This window comes from Drosophila mauritiana, chromosome X (assembly GCF_004382145.1).
Source record: "Drosophila mauritiana strain mau12 chromosome X, ASM438214v1, whole genome shotgun sequence".
Lineage (NCBI taxonomy): Eukaryota > Metazoa > Arthropoda > Insecta > Diptera > Drosophilidae > Drosophila > Drosophila mauritiana.
The window spans coordinates 20,072,689-20,096,893 of record NC_046672.1 but is presented as its reverse complement, the minus strand read 5'-3'; the positions used below and the strand labels follow the sequence as shown (position 1 = coordinate 20,096,893).

At 47.1% G+C, this 24,205-nt stretch overlaps 2 protein-coding genes across 3 annotated transcripts in view; one reads left to right on the top strand and one right to left on the bottom strand.

Moving 5' to 3' along the window:
• The first annotated feature begins 15,534 nt into the window (after positions 1 to 15,534).
• LOC117148173 (chondroadherin) overlaps positions 15,535 to 24,205 on the top strand; it is a 29,141-nt gene continuing 20,470 nt past the window's right edge. Inside the window, exons 1-2 of the mRNA XM_033315442.1 lie at positions 15,535 to 15,777; positions 16,339 to 16,687. The gene's annotated coding sequence lies outside the window, so the exon portion shown is untranslated. The remainder of the gene's footprint in view (positions 15,778 to 16,338; positions 16,688 to 24,205) is intronic.
• On the bottom strand, positions 17,272 to 18,445 carry LOC117148174. 2 transcript variants are annotated; one of them, XR_004459888.1, is made up of 3 exons: positions 18,214 to 18,445; positions 17,576 to 18,154; positions 17,272 to 17,516 (listed from the first exon to the last, which is right to left on the bottom strand). XR_004459888.1 is itself a non-coding variant. In XM_033315443.1 (2 exons), exons 1-2 carry the CDS (start codon positions 18,323 to 18,325, stop codon positions 17,721 to 17,723), a joined length of 546 nt encoding a protein of 181 aa, XP_033171334.1. In that variant the 5' UTR covers positions 18,326 to 18,445; the 3' UTR covers positions 17,272 to 17,720. The 2 variants fall into 2 exon arrangements, 1 of the variants encoding a protein (XP_033171334.1); XM_033315443.1 differs by having other exon boundaries at positions 17,272 to 18,154.

Genomic DNA, 24,205 nt, shown 5'->3' with positions numbered 1-24,205 from the left:
TAGTGTGAGTGAGCGAGTGAGTGTGTGTTCTGGTGTCCTAGTGTGTGTGCCCTTGCCAGCGCCCTCTGTTTGTATTAATCCAACATAATTAAGAAATTTAATTAAAGTGCAGCACGCGCTGAATGCGGAATAGCTAGTTTGGCGAAAGCAAAGGCAACGCGGCAACTTGGCAACTAGTCCCTGGATCTGGATCCGGATTCGGATTCCAAAATTGGTGGGGAGAAGAAACGAATGATCTACCTTTCCGCCTCGAAAAAGTTACCGGACCAAATGCCACTTGACAGATCCCAAGAGAGGCCATAAATAATCTTAATAAGTATTTAAAAACGAAAATAGTTTCGGACCCCACACTACGAGTATTTCCCCTTAAATTAACTAATTTATAATTCGCCGTTTCTTTTAAATGCAACATTGCATAGTTTCAAAGATACATTTATTTATGCTTGTTATCGTAAAAGTGAGGGGTTTTTTATATGATTCTCATTTTTTAATCCATTTTAAAAGCAAATCATCATTGTGGATTAAAAAATGTAAGTATATCAATTGAAATCATGCGCGATGCATTGCAAGGAACGCATAAAATTGAACAGTTGAATAAGTTTTGTCTGTGTTTTTACTATCATACCGTTTTTTTCAATTTTGCAAATACAACCAGCATGCAAATGTTTAAATTTTTCATAATTTTTATCACGGGCTAACTAAGACTGTAATTCACTTAAATTCTCTACTAATATATACGAAAATTAATTACAATTGTATTTTAGATATTATATGCTTATATGCATATCAGTATGAATGTCGCGATTTCGGCAACTGTATTAGGTAGATACGATACATGCACTTCCACTAGCTGGGTAACTAACTATAACTAAGCTATAACTATCCTATCGTAGAGTGAAAGAATATACTGGACTCCTTAATAAAAACAGGTAGACGGAATCGTTTCCGATTCTTCCGATATATATTCTTGATTAGGATCAATAGCCAAGTCGTTTTGGCCATGTCCGCCTGTCCGTATGAACGTCGAGAGCTCAGGAACTAAGGCTCAGAAAAGAGACAAAGACGCTGCGCAAGTTTTTTGACCCATGTTGCCACGCCCACTTTAACGCCCACATTTTTGAAAAATTGTTGGATATTTTTTCATTGTTTTATTATACGCTTAAATTTCTATAGATTTGCCAAAAAGCTTTTTGCTTTCTTCTGAAGATTTGTCTTGATTCTAATATCTTTTTGTAAAGAAGAGAATGGTTTTTAGGATCACTTTGTTTGCGATACGAATAGAACGTCTAATCTTAACGTGGACTCTCCATACGTTGTTTACTTAAGCTTTGCTAAATTAAAAGGAAACATTTAGAAATTCAAATAGATTTTCGATCAAGTTGGCTATGCTTTCATTTGTCAGAATATTTCGTTCCTCCGGAATATTTAGTTCACTTTCGTTTCACTACTTGACTGAGAAACAAGCTCCAGAGCTCAACCTAATTCAGAAATGACGGAGAATTCGAGCGCGGAAGCAACGCCATTTGGAAACGACGAATTGACAGGGGATCCTGAGGAGCCGAGTGGATCGAAGGTGGGTTCATAGTCCTCAGGGGCTTCTTCTTCGATAACTGAAGTTTCTTTGAATACGATAAATGTGTCTACCCAGAAGATGCCTGCGAAGTTCCAGCCCCTCCTAGAGAAACTAGAGCACCTGAAAAGGGAGATGGCCCGGGAGGAGGAATTGAATGGGCTGTTCAATCGCCTCTTTTCTGCAATCCTAGCAGAAGTACACGATATACGATAGTATATGCGACTTCTGTTAACCTATTCCCAAAATACCATGTACTATCAAATGGTATAAGTGTTGACGCTTAAATATATCATAAGCATCCCGGATATGGAGCTTTAATTAGAAAATTTTCTCTTTTGCATTTTATTTTTATACCCGTTACTCTTGGAGTAAAAGCAAAGACACTATTCTAGTGTCTAGTTTACTCTAGTGCTTTGGTAAAAGGGTATACTAGATTCGTTGAAAAGTATGTAAGAGGCAGAAGGAAGCATTTGATCAGGACCAATAGACGAGTCGAAATGGCCATGCCCGTAGGAACGTCGAGATCTCTTGAACTATAAAAGCATACAGATTCAGCATACAGAGTCTAGAGACGTGGACACAGGTTTATCGCCACGCCCACTCTAGCATCCACAAACCGCACAAAACTGCCACGCCCAAACTTTTGAAAAATGTTAAATTTTGTCTCATATAATTCACCAATTACGGGTATGTGTCGGGGAACTCGACTATAGCATTCTCTCTTGTTCATTTGAAAGTGGGCCATGATAGTTTGCAGTTTCGGGTATTACAAGATTCCCAAACAACATAGCTACCCGATATTGGTGTTAGTATTCCGTTAGCCTTTCCATTGGTCTGTTCTGCTTTCGTTTCGACTGCTGCTCGGTGTTTGCGATGACAGCGCTGGAAAAGCCAAAACCCCAAAAGAAAACGTATGAAAAGCGAGCGAAAACACACCCACACGCTCTTGCTTTTCTGGCTTTTCCCCATTTTCGTTGTCATCGCAGTCGCGTCGCAGTCGCCGTGTGCACATCCATTTGTAGTAATCGCTTTAAAATGATGGCAACAGATTTATGGTGGCTTATCTCGGTGAACTTGGAGTGTGCATAGGTGCTGCAGGTGTCGGAGGTTTCGGAGGTGTCGGAGGTGTTGGGGGTGTTGGAGGTGTCGAAGGTGGTAAGCGAAGCGTTTAGCCAGTCCCAATCCGTAGTCCCCGTTCCCCAGTCGCAGTTTCCATTCCCGATTCTCCACATCCACTGGCGACCCGAACGCTGGATGGCACCTAGGTGACAGTCGCTAGCATCCGGAGGGTCCAGAATGAACCAAGCTGGGGTGGACCTTGGTCATTTAAAGCTATCAATTGAAGTGAGCTTTCAAGATGGGCTCTCCTTGTAATAAAAAAGAAACATTCACAACTATAGCAGATTGGCAACTGAGTAAATGAAGTACTTTACACTGCAGTGATTGTGGTACACATGCAGCTGGGCTACTAAGGTCCACCCTATTGGCCACTCCCTGTTCACACCTGCACACATACTCACACACACGTGGCTGTCCGTGCAGAGGTGGCAATTTAAAGGCTATCGCCAGCAGCCTTGGCGATCTCACGCCCGACTGAGCACCAGTTCAGAGTTCGATTCGGTTCGGTTCGGTTGGGTTCTGGGTTCTGGGTTCTTGGTCCTGGTTTCTGGTTCCTGGTTCGTGGACCCTGGATTCTGGATTCTGGCCGTGCCCATTATTATCACAGCCGACGTCTAGGTCCGGGCTTCAGCCGGGTGATTGACGATGTGGCCAGAAGTTGGGACTAGGATCTGGGATGGATCTGGAACTGGAAGTGATACCGGAAGCGCAGGTGCGCTAGAGAGGATCCGGCCCGGATGAACACTCCTTCGGTGACTTTCCTGCCTTGGCAGCAGTTGTCCCAACTGCGGTCTGGTCCGTTCCGCATCTCGTCCGGCAGTTAAACATTTATGTCTGCCAAACAAACAAAATGGTCAGTGCGGGGGTTGGTGGATGTGGGTGGTACCCGGCCCGGCGGGCTGGGAAAACAATTGTTGGACGGGTGGGGGTTGGGTGAAAGGCCGAAACGAGCATTCGGCTGCAGCACTAAAGTCCACACGAGCCGCAGACGCTCCTCCTCCCATTGTCCATTTCCCAAAAGCCTCCGCATTCCCCAGAAAACCAAGTACACTCGAGAAAAAAACAGAACAGATAATAGTTTATTGAAAAGGGATAAGTGACTTTTTTGACTAAAACTTAAGTAATTATAACAGTCGCACATTTAACATAATAATTTCCGTGGAAAGCTTATGGTTATTATGCTGCATTTCTGTCAAGAGATGCATAGTTTTTTCTTAAGTGTACTGCCGTCGGGGGAAAGAAGAGCGTGGCTTTGGGTCTGAATCCAAAGCTGAGGGAGATGAGAACCTGAACGAGTACGAGAACGACAACGACGACATTTACTGTTTACCTTGATTATTTCATCAAAGTTTGAAAATATTTACATTGGCATTCCGAGCTTGGAACGTGATGTAGATATTTATACATGCCGTAGCCGTTCCGTTCCGTTGCCATTGCCTTTGGTTTGCTCTGCCTTTGCCTTTGCGTTTGCCACTGTCACTGGTACTGCTCCTGCCACCGTCGTAGTTTCCATCCAATTCCAGCCCAAGTCGGTGACTGGTAACTGTATCTGCAGCCATGGCCATGGAGGTAACCCCAACCAGGCAGGAAACAAGCCAGCCAGCTCCAGATTCCCCCAGCTTCTTTGCATTGTTTGTCTCTGGTGCTGGCTCTTATTTTTTGGGGCAAGCGGCTGGCTTGGAGCGGGCAGAATGCCAGGACAATAAGTTTATTTTGATACACAAAATTAATACGTTGTTGGCATCAACTCATGCATCCACTCCTGCCAGCATCCGCATCCACCTTGTCAGTCATTCAGCCAGTCATTCAGTCAGTCATCGAGTCAGTCGTTCAGTTACTCTTTGAGCCAACTTCGACACTTGCCACTTGTAAACGACATTTTATTAGTGGAGTTTATTTAAATTCGTTAAAGATGTGTGTGTCTGGGTATTTGTGCTTGTGCTGCCATTTTCGGATACCTCGAATCTGGGAGCCCCGAACCCGGAGCATCGAACCCCCCATCGCAACGTGGCTGCCGCATTCGTATTCAAAAGATCAACATATTGCGTTACGTGGTGTATTTTAAATTCAAAATTGACTTTCGAGCACTTACAGGCGACACAACACAGCAGCAGGAGCGGTGGAGCAGCAAAGGAGGGGATATTCCAATGGCTGCGGAGCTGGGGAGCTGGAGAGCTGACTCGACGACCTCCTTATCGCAATGCCGAAATCCCCAAGGGTGCCTCTGATTTGCCGGGGGAAAGGTCGTCGGCGGAGGACGAGCCGGAGTAGGGGGAATAGGAGGAGCCGGAGTGGGTGGGCAAACTATGACCCAGTGAGATCACGGATAGGCACTGAGCAGCCGACTCGATTGAATTGTTTCTGTGTAATCGCTTTCAGTAAGTGAATCCAAGTCCCCGCCCAGCTTAAATAAATAGGGGGCATGGCGGAGTGGCGACTTAATTGAAGCTTTAGGACGTAATCACGTCGTTAAGGTGTTTGGCATTTGGCGGGGCAAAAATCTGTTCATTTCGTTCTACAACACTGGAGTTCGGAAAATTATCATTCATCCCGCAAGCAAAAACGGTTGTAGAGTACGCACCATACCAAATATTGATAACCTATTAACAAATGATTTGCGAGGGGTTATGCTATCAAAATTTAACGAGCTTTAGACTCGGGAAATCTGAGAGCATAGTTATTAAGAGCCAATTGTTAACCCGGAAAAGTGATAAATATTATTGGTATGAAATATATATATGAATACTTATCAGATTCCGCTACTCTCGTTCCTATATCGGCATCAATATCTAGCCCATTTGGAGGACGAGCACCAATTGCTGCGTGGCTGTGATCCAAATTGCTCGGCCCATTCCTGTCCGGCGAATAAATGCTGGCAAGTGAAAAATCAGGGGAAAAGCATTTGATTCGTGCTCAAAGCGTTTTTCTGACAGCTGCCTCCTCCTCCGCCTCCTCTGCCGCTGCCACTGTCTCAGCCATCTTCTCCATTTCCATCTGAATCCCCAACTGCAGGCCCATCTTAACCCTTCTTCGGTGGCGTGGGCGATCTGCGGGGAATAGTTTCGAGACTGGCAAATCTGAAAGTGGAAACTCAAAGCCGTAGCTGGAACTGAACTGAACTGAAGAGAACCGAAGCTGGAGCTGAGTCTGAGCTGAGTTGGGTTGGGTTGAGTAGAGTTGAGTTGAGATGCGGAGGAAAGAAACTATGAAACTGGGCAAGGAATAAATACATAACTGAATATGACACGTTCGCCGCAAAGTACGGTAGAAGCCAAACAAAAAACAATACGACAAAGTGTCATAAAAGTTGTATACGAAACTTAAGAAGTAGCTGCAACGGCAGCAGCAGCAACAATTACCCACTGTGAAGTGGGCCAAGTGGGCGATGGGCGAAGGACGAAGGACGAAGGACGAGCGAACTGGAGGGCAGTGCTAAGCACTCGGAAAATGACATAGGCAACTGCAATTGTTGCAACTTGTTGTGCAAAAATAATAAGGAAGCGAACTTAAAATGATTACACGATAAAGTTTTACCCTGCAATTTGCCATCGAGGTGGAACAAAGGCTGCGGCACGAAGGCAAAAGATTTACATCCACAATCTGCAGTTGTTGAACTTTGCATTTAGGGCTGCATGTGTATGGCAATTGATTGCAACGGCTCTTCCCGTACTTCCTGTACATCCTGTTCAGTCCCACCAAACTGGTGGCCATGTGCTGCTCCTTTTTCACCCCCTTTAACCCACACCTTCCTCCTCCTCCTTCGTGCTTTTCGACTAGGGACAGCCGACACGCTTTCATTTGTATTCAATATGATTTTGGCAGGCCATAAAAAAACGTTTAACAATGATGGCAGAGGGAATGGAATTGGGCTGGAGATTGGGGCAGGGATTGGGATTGGGATTGGGATTGGGTTCTCGGGTTCGGGCTCGTGAACACAGCCATGAATTGTGCGGCCAAAGTGAGTCAAGTGCGGGTGCTGAGATTCTCATTTCATATATTGCCCACAGCAGCTGCTGGGTCATAATCATCATCATAACGGATACAATGGCAGAGCCCTGGATTTTTCAGATGCTTCAGATACATCTGGGCATGGTCAGAGTTTATGGCGGGCGAATGGCAACTATTTAGCGCCTATTTCAGTAAATTTCAACCTACCCTCTATACTATTTATGCATGTGCTACGCTTCAATACACATGGTGCGAAATTCACATTTATTGGGAAATATTTTATAAACAAAATGGACACATTCATATACCTGTGAAACGAGGATAAGCATAATTTAAGCCTTTGATTTTAATTAAATGTGAAAAGGTAATTATTGAAATGCACAAATATATATATATTAACGTACTACAACTTTAAGATAGATCTGGGAGTTTGATTAGTGCGATTATTTATTTGGTTGAACACGTTCAGAACTGGTTTATTTACTTGATATGTTAAGCCAAACATAATTAACTTAAAAATATGTTATCGTTATGACAGATTCATTAATTCATTCGTGGATTTTGCCTAACTGGGAAAGACAAATGAAAATGGTAAATTTTGTGAACTGCTCTTTTAAGGAAAATAAGGAATAGTGAGATACCTCGATCTCATAAAAATGAATAAGTTCATTTCCATATGTAGGGCTGGTTTCCTTAACCATTCTAACTTTTGAGCACGGCTAGATTTAATTGTTATCATACACGAATAAGAAATGTACTCGATTTATTCATTCTTAGCGAAGCTTCATTTCTGAGCGAATGATGGGTCTTGAGTTTTTCCCCGAAGATGTATTGTTAAGTCATGTTTTTCCGGTGCGATTGTACAAACACAAATGAAGCTGGGGGCTCTTTGGCGAAAGTGCTGGGGAGTAGCCTCGTGTTTGTGCATCATTTGATTAACGTAATCGAATGACACGCCACATGTCAGTCATCCAGAGAGGCAGTCACCCGGAGTCGGCCGACTCATCCTGATGCTGCTCCTCCAACTCCTCCAACTCCTCCAACTCCTCCTCCTCCTTATAACCATGCCATCCAAATCCCCATCCTGCGGCCGAGTTAAACGAAGTAAGTCGGTAAAAAGTCACCAGGGCGTACATGTGAAAGTCACTTGGGCTCTCGCATGTCTCTGTTTGATAAACAATTGACACTTATACGGCAGGGCGGATCTGGGGGAGGCGCACACAACACATGTAGCAAAATCAATTTTCACCTTTTCACTTGATCAATTTCTTAACGGCAATGAAAAGTTTTCTGCGAAGTAAGCTGAGCGCACGGCTGCGGAATGTCAAGCAGGCCAGAATGCCAGGACTTCAGGACCGCCAGGACTCCGCCAGGACTCCCGCTGGATAAGTGTGAGCCAAGCCTCCACGCGGAGGAGGAGAAGGCACAGATAGCATCATTTGCATTTCCACGCTCACCCCACCCACCCACACGCACGTTAACAGTTAGTTGGGCTGCGGAAGTGAGTTCCGGAAGGAGTGAGTACGGATATGGGTATGGCACAGTGGTCCACGTTGGCCGAAATCGGTGATAGCACAAATTGGCGATAGCTCTGGTCACATTTGCATATATGTACCTATGATTTTTATAGTTTTTTGATTCAATATAAACACTTTATTATTATACTAACAAGCGTTTAAAACTCGTTCTATTTATAGTTAAGTACCCTTTAGTTGCTTGAGTTAAATAATAGCGCAAGGTAGTTGTATTTATATATGAAAGTGAATTTACCTGGAATTTACCTTAGTGCTGAATCTAAAATTGTTTAAACATAAATAGGTTGGAATATTTCGTCAGCTCTTTCATCTGCTATCAGTTTTTATGTTGATGGCCAGCATAGTAGTCAACTTACAGGCTGTCCTAAGATCTGAAAATTAAATTAAGTAAACGGTAAAAATATGCTATAGTTTTTCCAAATTATTCTTATGTCCTTAGCCACTGTGCATTGCAGCTTTCTCACTTTTCGTTTCGTTGCGTCCCATTAAAAATTATGTTGAAAAGAAAAGCAGCAGAGGCGGAGGTGAAGCAGCAGAAATAACACACGGACATGGTCACGGATGCGGCTGATTCGGATACGTTGTGAAGGAGATGGAGCCCCGTTCTCGGCCGGAAGCAGCAAATTTTCATTGTATTATACCCGTTAGTCGCTGAGAAGAAAGGGTATAATGGCTAACCGTGTCCCTTACACTGAGTCGGACAAATATTTTTGACCAGCATTGCAGAGCTAGTCATACTGTAAGCCACATCCACCATTTCTATGACTACGTTTCAAAAACAATGGCAACAAGGCTTTATATGTTAAGCTAACATATTAGCGGGTATCTACGGTCGAGCCACTTCAATTCAGGTCTCATTCGTGTTTATTTTACAAAGTGCCTCGACAGCGACTACGATGGGCGGTTGGCGCTTAAAGGGGCAGGAAATGGCACCGACGTGTCACGGTCCTGACAAGAGTCGTGTCACGGCAACAGGGCGGATGAAGTTTGCTTCATTGGCTCAGCATAATTGTTTCCTTTTGAGCTCCGACTGTTCCCCCCTGCCAGACGCTCTCGGAAATTTACATGCCGGCTCATGCGAGTGGAAGTGAGTGGACGATGGACGATGGACGTTGGACAATGGAGAGTGGATACTGCACAATAGAGGAGTAAGGCCTGATTCTGGAATGAATCTGTGTCTAGACCTGGAGCCGGACCTGATTCGTTGCGCTGCGTGACATGTCCTGACTGGCGTTGACAGGCGATAATGATGCTGGCCGAAGATCGCCGGGCCTCGACCACTTCTCCGGCCCCATCAAGGGTCGGGGTCACCCACTAATTGATTGACCTGCCCAATTTTATGGCCTGTCAATGTCGCTGATTGACTGACCGACTGACTGCCTGATTGACAGATGCACGAGGCGTGACTGCCGCACATCCACATCAACGTCCAACGTCCCATCGACATGCAACGCCCTCAGCTCGTCTGTCCCCCGGCACTTGTGCGCTGTTACTTTTAGTGCGACTCGTTGGCGACGGCGATGACCTCGAGATTGGTTGTGCAGCTCTTAAACGGCCTCGCCCGCAGCAGCCGCCGCAGAAGTCGCATTTAATTGACCAATAAAACGGAGCGGATGACCGAAATGAAGCCCCCAAACGCTCAAACAACAGGGGCAACAAGCGCGAAAGCCGTTTAATGACTATGTTTCGGCGAAATGAAAAACTGGCGCCCAACGTGGGGCCACTGAGAAAGGGCTAAAAGGGGCCGGCTTTTCGCCTATCCCCCTGTTAACTTAACATCTCCACTTTCCTTTTCTTATTAGCAATTGATGTGCATACAAAATACAAATTAATTTTGTCATTCGCAGACACATCTATATATCTCAGTGAGCTGGAGTTTGGTTTACGTTTCCTTTGGCCTCTTTGTGTCCTGGTAATCGAAAGAGGAGCGAAAAATTGCCACGCAGACATAATGGCAACGTTTGAGGGGCCAAGTGGGGAATTTGAATGGATTCCTATGTCAAATGTCACACAGACCTACTCGATTGTATGACTCATTCACACACACTCAATGGTATGGAACCGGCACATGGATCTGGATCTCCCATGCATACGATAGGTACTCAGCCAGTTGGTTGGGGCGTCATCCAGCCATCCCGTCAGTTCGTCAGTTCGTCAGCCAGCCAACCAGTGAGTTCGTCTGTCAATGGGACAGACATTTTGCTAACGTGAATTCGTGAACGAATGAGGAAAGGGTGGGAGCGATATTCTCAACGATGTTCCCCATTACAAATTCAATTACATGCTTAGCTACACTTTAGAGAAATTGAATTTTTATGTGCATTTATATTTAGTATATTTTTACATCTCCCACTCCATGTGCCAGGTACTGAGCAACTGAGGTACCGAAGCACTGAAGCTGGAGAAGAAGCGAAGGCACGAGTTCAAGGCTCTGCGGTTAGCTAAGGGATTCCATCAGCCATTTTCATAGTCGCATCGAGTCGACATCTTAATCTCCGCGCTGCGCATAAGTGGAATTGGAACTGGCCCCATGGCTATGGCCGCCTCTCCACATCCTCACTCCAGTCGCAGTCGCAGCCATCGAGACGGTTGAAAAGTAGATCGCTACGGCTTGTCTAACTGAGGCGACACCTTAATTATGGCATTTGGCCAGACAACTCGGAAGGGGGAGTCCCGCCTGCCTCTCGCCTACGGCCCAATTGCATCCTTGCATCGCTGAATCCTTGCAGCCATGTAGCCATTCGGTAAGGAGACCCAGAAAGGATGCGTGACAGACAAGAGAAAAGGCATTGTCTCCTGACGAACTAAATTAGATTTCGGTTTGGCGAATGCCAGGGCCAAGAATTGGACCAGCACAAAACCACGCGTCGCTATATACACTCAGAGAAATATTGCTGTATATACTGGCCAACATTTCCAAAGCCAATATATGAACATGCTATACATTTAATTTTACCTTTACAAACTCATGGCAATCTTAATTAATTGATTGATTCAGCTTAAATTAAGGACACTAATCACTCATGCTTTCAGTATATTCGTTTTCATGTGTCAAGATTATCACTTAAAAATAACTATATAAGCGTGCCCCTCTCCACAACCGGTGACATTTGTAGATTGCCTTTATAAGATTTGTGGACATATATAACGTGGCAGCTGGTCAACGGTTTTTGAAGTGTAGAGGGATACCCTGGTGCTGCCATTAATGCCGCCGGCTCCCTCAACTCCGAGCACGATCCGCACATGTTCATCGCACGCACAGAGCCTGTGGCTCCCGACTCCCCATCCTCATCCCTATGACCATCCCCAACCTCATCCCTGTCCCATCCCCACATGGATGTCAGCGAACTGAATGCGCTGCAGAGAACGGCGAAGGAGAACGAAGCGAAGTGCATTGTGGACTTGTAGCCTCGGTCTCTGGGGCCTCGGTGGCTCCTCTTCCCGGCAGCCCCAATCTCCACAAGCGGGCTTCCCAAAGTGGTTTAAGGCTGCTTCTTTCGGTTCTTGTGTGGCCTCTGGGTCGGCCTTTAATTTGAAGACCAAAATAGCGAAATAACATGAAAGGCCACCCCGCGAACGGAGTGGAATGGAAACAATGCTCGAAATTATTATGCCCCAGCGCGACACCTCGGCCTCCTGCCGCACGAGATGCGGCTCCTCTTTAACTGCAGTGGGGGAGAGTCCTCGAACTTTCGGCCCCAGTCAGACAATGATTCCTAATTCCGAATGATGGTCACGGGCAAGAAAGAAGAGACGGTTGGCTGTCTCGCATCGCTCCAGACCAAGTTCCCTGGGCTAATTGAACCCACTGAGTCACCGCAACTCGGTGAGGGTATGCAGTCTTTGACTTGGTCGTGGAGTTTCGGTTTCGGTTTCGGTTTTCGGTGCTCCACTCTGGCCTTCTTTCTTTTTGGCTGCTTGTCTTCTTTGCTGGCTGGCTGGCATTCCATTTCAATTTGTTGCAGTTACTTTAAACAATTACCAAGGCACACGAACAGCTGCAACGAAGCTGGGCAAAGAATAAAGCAATGGCTGAGAATGGGTGACCCGAGTGGTGACCCAAACAGTCGAGCTTTTTTTTTTTTTTGTTCTTTTGAAACTGCCCCAACACAATTTAATGATGAACAGAGCTGTTTGTGTGTGTGTGTAAATCGGTAAATTTTATGCGACAAATGAGGAAAAAATGAAATTTGTGCTTTCCGAAAATGATGGGGAAAGATGCGCTCTGTGGTCGGAACTCGGGCTTGATGATTTGATGAGGCGCCTTTCCACACATCCACATCCAGATATCCCATAACCAATCCCGACCCCTTTCGACTCCTTTTCTACGTAAATGTGGAATACAAATTGCACTCATTTTAGTTTCTCACGTTTGTTGCATGTTGTACATGACTGCAACGCGCACGCACACAAATTGACACACACTCACAGACACACGTGCCACATTCACATCCACATGCCCCGAAAGGAGGTAGGCCTCGACCTCAGCTTAGTTTCGGAGCACCCCGCTCCCCGCTCCCATCTTCCATCCATTCCATCCATCGATGGGCCCATCGCCCATCGCCCATCGTCATCTCCCATCCATTCTCGATTCCAGGACTCCCAGTCGCCCCTGCCCACAGCTTCGCCTGCTGCTCTGTTTTCCTGTCGCTTCATCGGCATGCGACAAACGGAAATGTTGCTTTTATGCTTTAAATATGGCAACTTTGTGGTGTCGACAGACACACGCTCACACTCGCACGGTGGCTTATAGATACTCTGACGCACACTGGGAAGCACTGGAATAAAGGCACTCGTCTTAGGGGCACAGGATAATCAGTCTCTAAAATCCTCATTATATTTCTTATTGGTTGTATTGCTTATTTTTATGGTTGCTCAAGATTACCTAATACAAACTCTAACACCTGAGCTTACCTAAGCATACGCGTTTTTTTCGAGTGCATTGACAGTCGTGTCGGTTGCACGTCTTGCCTGGTGGCCCCTTATCCACAGGCTTGCTGGGTTTGCTGCCTATGCAGCTGCATCAGCCTCGTCCTCGGCACCATCCCCTTCGACCTGCAGCCTTCGATTTTCGTCCTGCGCTCCTCTTTGTGTGCGACTATATCGCAACGGGTGTGAGCGAGTGTTTGAGCGATCGACCATGAAGCCTTCATTATTGCATTTCATGATTTTGCGGTTCTTTATGCTCGTTCCTTTACACTAGGCGGCGACACAAACAGGGAAGCTTCTGCGGGAAAGCCGATGGGGCTGTGGGCGTGGCTGGGGCAGGACACTGGACGAGAAGCGTCTGCCATGTGCCATTTGCCATGTGTTTGGCCTGGCCGGGACTGGTGTCGACACTTTCACAACATCCACACTTCCACATCCCCATCGACAGCAACAAAGACGTAGCAGTCAGGGCCAGGATATGGCTTTGCCCCGCGTCCTGCATTCATTTCCATCTCGAGAATCGACTGAGCGGACTCGTGTCCGTGTCCCTCATTCAAATTTTCAATATTTTCCATGTGTGCTGCCGGTCGTTATCACGCATTTCCTGCCATTTGCATCCACATCCACATCTACATCTGCATCTACATATCCATTGCCATTGGCATTGGATTGGTAACGGGAATTGCAGCCGCAAGACACTGGCTACGTGGCCAGCAACCGACTTGACCAATTTGCCGCCCCTGCGGTTCCGGGTTGAGCGCATTAGGCCGCACACTGGGCCGCCGCTGGTCCTGCTCCTCGCCGGGAATTTCCACTCCGCATAAATGCAAAACCGATCTTGAGGGCACCTCAAACCGAATCGAAGTACAATGGCATGGCAGCTGGGGCAGCATATGGGGCATATACATGCCACGTATGACACGGGCTGAAGGTTAGGGGGTCAGCAGTTCAATCAGGGGCACAACGCAGGTACTTACCACACATGTGGACTCATTTTCATATGCGTGCGAGATACCACTTTGAAAGATTAAAATATGATTCGAGTTGGGGTGAGGGTTAATGGCCTTCTTCTAGCATTCCATTTAGACAAAAACTGACTTGAAATTAATTAATTAGCTACCAAATTAGAATCAATCCTTCTACATAGCATAGCTTGCAAATTCCAAAGCTATCAATCAAATTTGATTTTCAGGCTGACAAATTCATTCTCAGACATAGAATTACTCCTATATAATGGTACTACTAGTACAAAATGTATCTTTTTTCAGCCTGAATTTCTGAAAGCATCAGATATGATATCAATCTATTAAATTGTCTAACTTATGAAGTATGACACAACTGCAGAACTTTAGTTCAAGGCAAGTAAGAGTTTTTATAGCCACTCAATGAACCTTAAATTGAAATAAAATCAAGAAACTCTCCAGCCAATGATGCCAAAGGTGATCTCGATAGCATTACTGAACTTATACTGATTCCACACACTCATCGCGCACACCTTCGCAATACCTTCGCCATTGTGGCCCATCCAATCGGCCCTGCAGATGATCAGTGACAACTGGCTTCCTATCTGACTGACCCGGCCATAATCCTAGTGGCCATATCCGCTGGGGAGCAACAGCATCGCATTCGGCTGTTAATGCCACTGATTGCTAATAAATTGAAAACCATTTCAGCACAGACACGACCCGAAGGCAATAGGTGGCAGAGGATTTGCACTCGGCGCCGGACACACCAGCCATCCTCGCATGGGGATCAGAAGGAGCAGAGGCAGGAGCAGAGGCGGGAGCAGAGGCAGCAGCAGGAGCAGGAGCAGGTGGACGGGAATTCGAATCGAATCGCAATCGGAATCGGAGTCGAAGCCCCGTCAATGAATATGCAAAAACAAGGCAAACAGTGAATAAAATCAAAATAAAAACCCATTTATCAACACGCATGGCGTGGTCCAGGACGAGGACGCAGTCTATCCATCGCCGGCGTTGGAGGTGGACAAATGTGAGGCGACTGCTGGTGAAGCCGTTGGCCACGTGTTGGCCAAAAGGGAAAAGGTCACAAAAGCAGGTTAAGCTGCTTTTTTAAATAAAGCGCACAGCACGTTAATGCCCGCTGGCAGGACGAGAAGAGAATCCCGCCAGGACGCGGAGTCTCATCCATCCATCCTGCGCCACTTGCAGCCGGGCCACGTGCGAACCACTCCGCTGGCGACCAACGACTGCGGACCACTGCTCCTGCCGGTTCCAGCCGAACGCCACCGACGTCGAACGATGGCCCGAGCCGAGCGGCCACGAGCGGACCACGAAGTCACGTCGGATTCGTCCTCGGCTGGCGCCGAGCTACCCGATTGGTGACGCCTTCGGCTTCGGCTGGCAATGCGGACAGTGGCCGTAATCCGTTCGCTGGATTTTTTGAATTAGTTGCGTGTGGTAGCTTGTTGACATCAGTACCGGGTACCGGATGCGGATGCGGATACGTGCGTGGCCCGCAAATCTCTCGCCAAATCTCGACAAGTCCTGACTTGACGCGCGACCCGCAGTTCATAGTTTAGAGTTCAGCTGTTCAGCGGCTGGTGTGTGACATCCCCAACTGACTTTTTTTTGTCATCACTCTGTTCTGTCCAGCTGTGTTCTGTTTTTTTTTATTGGTCCGGAATCACGTGTGTGTTGTTTTGAGTGCGAGGTGAGTGATTTCGCTGGCTCTTGTTTGGCTGGGGCCTCCGCAACAGTTGCCATCGCTTTAAACTACTCCCCAAACTGAGCAGCAAGCCGAACCATCCAAGCCTCCAATCCAAACCAAAGCAAACCCAACCGAACCCAAACAAAAACCAAACTAAGCCCGGCTGATAACTGGCTGAAACCTGACCTGCGGTCCTCGGATTGCCTGCTGTTGGTGGGCGGTGGATGGTCGATGTTGGAAGTTGGATGGTCAACGGTTGTCCGTTCAGCTAGTTTTGTGGTCGCTTTGACGTGGTCGCGGGCAATTTGAAAGCCAACACTGAAACGCCGATTACGATAAGTGCAGTCGAATTGAAAGGAGGCGGAGTGGAAATGGGATGGGAATGGGAATGGGAATGCGAATGGAAATAGGAATCATCATCATCATCAGGAGCAGCAGCAGCAGCAGGAGCAAGCGGGAGCAGACTGCAAGCTGCAAAGTGCATTCGCTTTCCGCCTGATGTTGTATTTCATTTTGCCATTCGCATTCGCATTTCGCTTTCTCATCCTTTGTCGTCCTTTTTAGTTTTAGTTGCCAGCAATTGCCGCTGCCAGTTTGCAATTAAAGACCAGCCGCATGCAAATGGCAAATGTGAGGGGCTGAGGCGCTGAGGGACCAGCTGAAGGACTAACCGAGGGATAACCGAGGCATAACCAAAGGCAAAATATTAAATACTGAATGCCAGCTGCCAAGGGAAAGGCAGTTGCAGTTCAGCCCGCCTGTTGCCGTCGCCTGTCAGCATTTTGCTAAAGTCACAATCCCAGTCGCAGTCACAGTTGCCATCACCATCGCCATCAGTTCCGCCAGCACCAGCACCAGCCCAGTCTCCCTCAGGTGTCCTGAGCGACCATCCAGCCACTTTGAGCGTGAACAGGTGAGTGACAACGTGAAAAGGGATCCTAAAGGGATGCTAGCCGGATCGCAGGGTGGTGCCATGTGGGAGGAACCTTTCCGAAAACATAATGAGGCAAGAATTAAATAGGAATATAAGCGATCCAATGGGATTTCCAAGCGATATCAAGCAGATACTTAGCATTTATAACAAATAAAAGCGAGTTTCTTGGTACCTACAACTACTGCTGCTATAAATAACGTTTATGAACACTATTAACACGTTTTTCCAAAAATGAAGCTCGATTTTTTCAAAAATACTTTTAACTTCTTTTACCTTTTACCTTTCCTTTAACTAGTAGCCTAATTGTGTCAAAACTGAAAGTAATTATAATGCTCTGCTCAATTAGCTGTTTGCTCGGTAGCAGACATTTTAAGCATGAATATTTAATTAGAGAAAAATGGCAGCCATCTGCTATAACAATTTTCAAAGCCAATAGCTCATTAAAACTCAATCTCTTCGAAGATTGCGCTACTTTAAGCTGTCATTAGTGTTGTAAAAATAACTTAGGTACATTTAAATGTGACCAAGTGAGGATTTCTCAACGAAAATAAGTATGGCCGTGGTATTGATCAATTTACTGTATTGTAAACAATTTGACAAATTTATAAAGTTTGTAGTCTTGGGATCAGCAGCGCGTTCCACTCATTTTCTGTTGCCACTAATTTCGTCCTGTATACTCCTATCTATGGATGCCAGGATTGTCTGTTCCCTGAGGGAGTCACACTTTTGCCACTTCGGGACTTTTGCACACCTAATGCATAAAACAATGCATGTTAATTTGCCTGAATACATAAAGCTTGATATCTGCCTAAAAAAGAAGTACGAGAATAAATCCTAGAGGTACGCGGATAGCACCTTTCTAATTACTCCTAGGCCTTATCCTGAAAATTATGTTTGCTGGTACGGATTCATCTCATGTTGCCCTCCATAAAAAGTAGATACATGATCATAGAATGTATCTGTAGAAACAAAAAAAAACCGCCTGCAGATGCCGATTCAACCAACCCCAGCCCTACTCAAAAAGCTCCGTTCGAAAGAGTCCTTCTTCCTTCTTTGACTCGGACTTCTCCTCGCTCTGTTGATCCTTATCCTTTTCCAGCAGGAAGATTGTCTCGGCGACGATCGCATTACTGCCTACCACTTCCACCTCATTGGGATTATCTTCGTCCTCGTCGCTCAGCATGAGCCGGTATGTGGGCAGCCCACACTCTTGGGTTTCTCCAAACATATCGTAGTCCCTGGCCTCGTCGCTGTCCTCGCCGTCGGTCTCCACCTCTGAGTCACTGTCGCCCTCACAGCAGAGGATCTCGTGGGCAAGCAGCGAGATAGTCTCTTCGCAGACATTCTCCTGCTCCTTTTCCAACTCACTGTCTGATTCCCCAGACAGCAGGCTGTACATGCTCGCCTGCAGACTGGTGTCGGATGCGGCCAATGTGGAGCTCTCGCCTGGATCGGATGTGCGGTTCGGTATTAGTGGAACTACATTTTTCTAGATTGCTAATCACCTTCGCTATCAGTATCGACGTCGCTGGTTAGCTCACTCTCGCTAGTGGAAATATCCGAAACGTGCGCGTCCATGTCGATCTGGTCTCTGGAATTGGCAGGGTCGCTGGCCATGTTTGATTGTGTCCAATCCCGACTCCTATATCTGTGCGTCCATGTGCTGTATTTCTTAGTTTCTGACTCTCTGACTGTCGGACTGTCTCCTGGTGTGATGTGATTCTGAACTTGTTTCCATGCGTGCTGGAAATGTTTTGCCCGGCAAATGCTACTGGGATTAGTTTCGGGTTTCGGGGCTTGGGCTATAGATTCGAGATGGGTGCAGGAAGCGACACTGCCAGCACGTAATGTCCTGGGCGCTTCCTCCCAGGACGGCGAATTAAATTTTATGCCAACTGCAATGCCCTTAAAGGCGAAGGCAGCGGTCTTCGAAACGGAAAAGGCCACGGAGACAGGGCCAAGATGGAGCCGTAGTTGGAGACCGGGCTAACTGCGGCATCGTCACAGGCCGCAGGCCGCGTTCCACATGCACACTGGTTGCCGAAAGGACACAGGACTCCCAAAGCCACACACACACACACTCGTACGAGGACGCGTACATGAACTGGCTACCGCAGCAAAGTTACATTTGAAATTTTATTTCCATGGCCGGGGCTCAAATGCCACAAATAAAAACGAGCCACGGAGTTGCCTCTGACCCGGTTCCTGTACTGTACTCCACTTCGCTCCGGAGTCGCTATCATTGTATCACTCTGATCTGGGCCAGGCGACACGCCTCCTCCGCCTCCTCGGGGATCCACACCTCCGTTGCAAGGACATCCGGTGCGGGACTCGACCATAGCGCACCAAGCAAGCCACTTGATAGGGCAGTCGCAAATTGCCCGACAACGAGCGGCCTTAATGCAATTTATAAATTGATATAAATTATTATGAGAGCAATTACCATATCGATGGTGCGGGAACATATATAATTTAATTTTTTGCTCTTTAAGCGCAACTAATTAATTTCTGTTCATCTACTTCGTTTATTTATGCGAATAAAAAAGAAAACATGCACTAGAATTGAAGTAGTTGTATATTGTGCCATCTACCCTATTAGTACTCTTTATTTATTTGTACCTCAAGCTCAATTTCTTAATTTTAAATATAGTCCTTTATATTTATATTTAAGAATATATTCTGCCTACCTATTAAACCAATATACCCAAAGGCAAAGTACCGGCTCCGAACTTTCACCCGTTTCCACTTCGCATTTGCCACTCCACCACTCGCATTCCCTTGACCCAGGAGCAGGCCAAGCCAGTGGTAGGATGAGTGGGACCAGCAGTTCCAGGACCAGGACCACTTTGGCGAACCACAATTTAATTTCTGTTTTGGTTTCGGTGCAGTTTTTTGCAGCAGCTCAGTAGTTCAACTGTTTCGCTTTCTTCTGTCCACTGCCTTCTGCCTGTTCCGAGGCCTTCCGGTCGTCAGAGGCAGTCGTTTTGCGGTGCGTCTTTGGTTTCGCATTGTGTCGCCTAAAATTCCCAGGCCCTACACTGAAATCCAGTTGCAGCTCCTCCCATGGCCCCATCCAGCTTAAAGCCGGAATCCGCTGCGTGGCTCCCAAAGTGAAATTGTGGGGGAATGGAGCGCACTGCGTTAACGAACATAATAACCCTTTTCTCTCTAATTACACACCAAATTTACTACAAACGAGCAATAAAAATCATCCAAGCAAAATCTCTGCTCCGGCCACAGAAGAACCCACACATCCGCCCATCCGCCCATCCACCCAAGCAACCATCAGCCCATCCGTGGAACCCCTTTCACTTGCCGTTTTCGCGGCGCTTAAATGCAAATGCTTTTTTCCCATGCGCAGCACAAAAAACATTAACAACAATGACAATAAATGAAAGACATTAATGCTAAGCGATCCGCATCTTGTGCCCGACCCACAACGACCCACTCGTGCCCACCATTCCGCGCCCAGAAATCCGGAAATCCAGGAATGGAGAATGGGAATGGAAACGTGGAACGGCAACGGCAACGGGAACGGGAGCTCGGCGTTGATGACGATTGGCGACAGTGACATGCTTCCCGGCGAGAGAAGACGGCGAGGGTTCTCGACAGTCAATGAAATAAAATGAAATAATTATGAACGGTGCTAAGGAGGAGAGAGAGTGTGTGGGTCCTTCGAGCCGGATTTAACTTTTATCATGTCATAATTTTTGGTACAAATTACATGTCCTGTCGAAAGTCAAAAAGGGTATTGCTCACACTCTCCGCACGTGTGCATTAAGTTCTCAGTTGCCTTTATCTGAATCTGAGTCTCCGTATCTGTATCTGTATCCGCATCCGTATATGCATCTGTAGCCCGGTAACTTCCACTTAAACCTCGCTCAATCACTCATTCATACGGCAGTGGCGCAAATTTTACGCGACGTAATCGTAATATGATTATCGTGCCACATAATCCCCCTCATCCTCATCCTCATCCTCTTCCTGTCCTGCTTTATGTCTCTCCCGCTCTCTCTTCAGTATGTGTGTGTGGGTATGCGTTAAATAACTTCCTTCCGGCGGCGACAACATCCAAGCGACTCCGTGTCGGGGCATACTCGTGTATCCGCTTCCGCTGAATGATGCCGCAGAAATGCTCCAAATCTCATATCATCATTTACGCAGTAATTTTTAGAAGCCAGCGGGATGATGAGCTCTTGTCCGACCCCCTGAAATTATCCAATTCAACCACAGGACACTTTGGCAGCTGCATCACCCGTCACCCATTCCCCATCCCCAGTATCCAGGGTATTCACTACCCCATTGCCATAATAAACAAAGCTTCAGCTCGCAACTCATGCAAGTCAACTTCCACCGACGACTGCGAACTGTGACTTTTGCTGCGTGCTGAGGGCACGTCCATCCGGATGAGAAAGGGAGTTGCCGGGTCCTCTGGCCGGGACTGGGGCTTTTTCTGCTCTCCGAGTGTCCTTATTTTAATCTCGACACAAGTTAACAGCATTGTTGGCAGCCGCGTGCCATCCGTGAGCTTTGCTCCGTCGTCCTGCCGCTCTATGGCTCTAACTCAACATAATGCGCACAGCTCGGTATTCATCCCAACCACATCGCCTCGCAACGCTGCTCCTTTCCACCGACAACACCGCCAGCGCCCGCCAGCACCGCCATCTCCCTCGGAAAAGTACTGGCCCTAGTTTCGGTTTCAGCTACCGGATTCCCCCGCCCGTCGTCCTGGTCGTCCTGGTCGTCCTTCGCATCCACATCCTTGTCATTAGCAGTTAGCATTCAGACGATGTCGTCGTCTAGTCTACTTCGTTGGCTGTCGCCTGCCGTTCATAATGTTATGATGGCTAAAAGCTAATTGCGTTTGTCTGTGTTAGTTGGTGACATTTGGCCTCCTCTCATCGTCCTTGCTCCCGCCACTCCGCCCACCCGCCCACTTCTCCCACCCGGCTCACTTGTGTAACCTCTCGTCTCCGGCGTCGACGTGGCGGCATTAAGTGTCACTGGAGTGCGTGATCCTTGTAAGTCGTCTAGTTACACATGTTTTTATAACCTGTTTTCCAGGAGTACCCTGTTGTCCCGCCGGGTGGATTAGTTGGGCGCTGGGCAGGCAGCTTGATTTAGGGTGTGATTGCCAAGTGGCTTCTTATCATTAAAAAATGAACGGATAGATGCATTGTAGAAATCTTTTCCTTTATAATCACAGAATATAAATCATGTAAATGCTCTCTACTTAAACGACTTCTTAATGGATATAAGTCTGTCGAACTCGGCTCGTCCTTGCCACTAACTGGGAAAGTTCCCTTTGTTTTCGCCATCGTCATCGCCTTTGTCATTCAAGTCCGTCTACGGGGCTTTCCAGAAAGTCCTTGCCAGTATCGTCGGCGTGTCCTTGGGGGCCTGTTCAACTTATTGTGGTGTCATTCAGCTGTGAGTCAGTCGGCTCGAGCGGAATTGAATGGAATCGAATTAAATCGCTTAATCAGCTGTATGCAATGACCGAGCAAAGCCCCTATGACTTCACCTGTCAAGTTGCTGGCGAGGATGCGACAGCAGGACTCGTCCGCTTATGACTGACAAATCACCAAGTGGGTCCACTCGGTCCACGGAGTTCACTAGGTCCGCCCACCAAGCTGACAATAAGAAGTGTCATCATTAACGAACATCGGGCCCGCAAACATTTATCAATGGCAAACAGACAGTCGGGGCGGGCAAACAAACAAACAAACAGACAGACAGACAGACGAACAGACAGACGAACCAACGAGCCAACCGGCAGGCGGGCGGGCAAACAAATGATGAGGCCGAAACGAAGGCGTCAGGAAGTTTGGCAAATTAAATCGGTGCTTAAAATATCCCTGGCCGGAGTGGCTGATGTTGAGCGGATTGGGGAGGAGTGGAGTGGAGCGGAGTGTAGTGGGTGTGGGGTGGTGCGGTGTGGATAACCGCAGTTGGGACTGAATCCTCTTGGGGATGCCTCAACAGTTTTGTTTCCCATCATCCGGCGAAATCAAGCAAATCGTATTAAATAACAGTTAATTACAAATACACACGAGCCGGCCAAGGACCCAGATTGGCGCGCCAGGACGAGACCCAGGCTGTGACCTAGCCGCTCACTGGTGGCCCACTAGCCACCCACACTCAGCACCACAAATCCCCCGCTCCTCCCTTTTCGAGCAAAGTGTTTTCCTAGGGAGCTTGGTTTGGGGTCAAAGCCAAATGGTTGATGCTGAATTAATTAATGATTCACTTGAATGATTGATTATTTGACTAAATGATTGAATTATGCGATCGACCCACCCCGACATGGCTTCGACCGCAGCGAAAGAAGCAAGAATGTGCCGTAACCTTTGACCTTTGCCCAATTAATTTGCCAGCAACACCAATAAACACGCCCACACATCCCTCTTCACTCACTCATGTGCCATGGGCATTCGATTCACACGTCCAAAAGGCGAAAGCCAAAAACCAGAAAAATGCCAACAAGTCGATGGTTTTTTTTCATTTTGGAATTATTTGGATTTTTTCGGGGGCATTCAGACAAATTGATCAAAGTCGTTGATTGTTGAATTGAAGGGGGGATGAAGCGGACCATGAGTTCGGTGTGTTTCATCAATTATGCAAGCCTGATACAACTTTATTTTCAAATCTATGGCATGGTCTTGGTGTTGGGAAGATTCCAGTTTCGGCTCTAAGCCATTAGATAACAGACTATCCAAACTTATTTTAATTCTTAATTACTTACTTAAGACTTAGCTCAGCTTTACTTCATTGCGATTATTTGATCTTAACTACTTGACAACACCTAATCAAAAGTAAGCTATATTCTTCATATTCTTCAATATGCCACTAGCCTTTAAAACCACTACGAACATATTCAACATGTGAGGACTTTCGGTGATCCGGCAACCAGGTGGAAAAGATGGAAGACTGAGCCCTCCTCAGGCAGGTTTTGGCTGCCATGGTGGGAGGTCACGCACTTGGCTTTCATGAGAATATGGGCAAGATAAGATGCTTAGACAATGGCCTCAGTCCCGGTTGGGGATGGAGATGGCATGGCGATGGCGATGGAGTCGGATGGATGTAGCCTCAGCCATTCAAGCCTGGCCGCGCAGCCAAGATTCTTGAGGAGTGACTGTGGGACTGGGAGTGGCGGTGGTAGTGGACTTGGCAGTGTCGTTGACAGCCACAAATTTGGCCCTGCCAAGGCAGTCCGACACAGAGAAGAGCTGAAGGAGGAGCAGGTCGCCCGCCCAGACAAGTCTGAGCCATTTCGGGGCCAAAGGCTGTCTCGGGGCATGGCGTCTTGTGGGAAATCCCTTTCCCAGACGCCAGACGCCAGACGCTCGGGAGCACAGCCGAAGGCTTCGGCTCCTTTGCTCCGGAAGGATGGATGGGCAGCTCAAATGTATTCGTACATTTATGCGAATTTCTGGATGCAGTTCGAGGGTCGCTCTGCGGTTTCGTTGTCGGCTTGGGGAGCGGTCAGTTAGCAGT

Bases quoted from the DNA above. Each gene is read 5' to 3' on its own strand.
- LOC117148174 (XM_033315443.1), bottom strand. From the start codon at position 18,325: ATGGCCAGCGACCCTGCCAATTCCAGAGACCAGATCGACATGGACGCG. The intron at 18,155-18,213 runs GTGATTAGCAAT...CATCCGATCCAG, and splicing joins CGTCGATACTGATAGCGAAG to GCGAGAGCTCCACATTGGCC.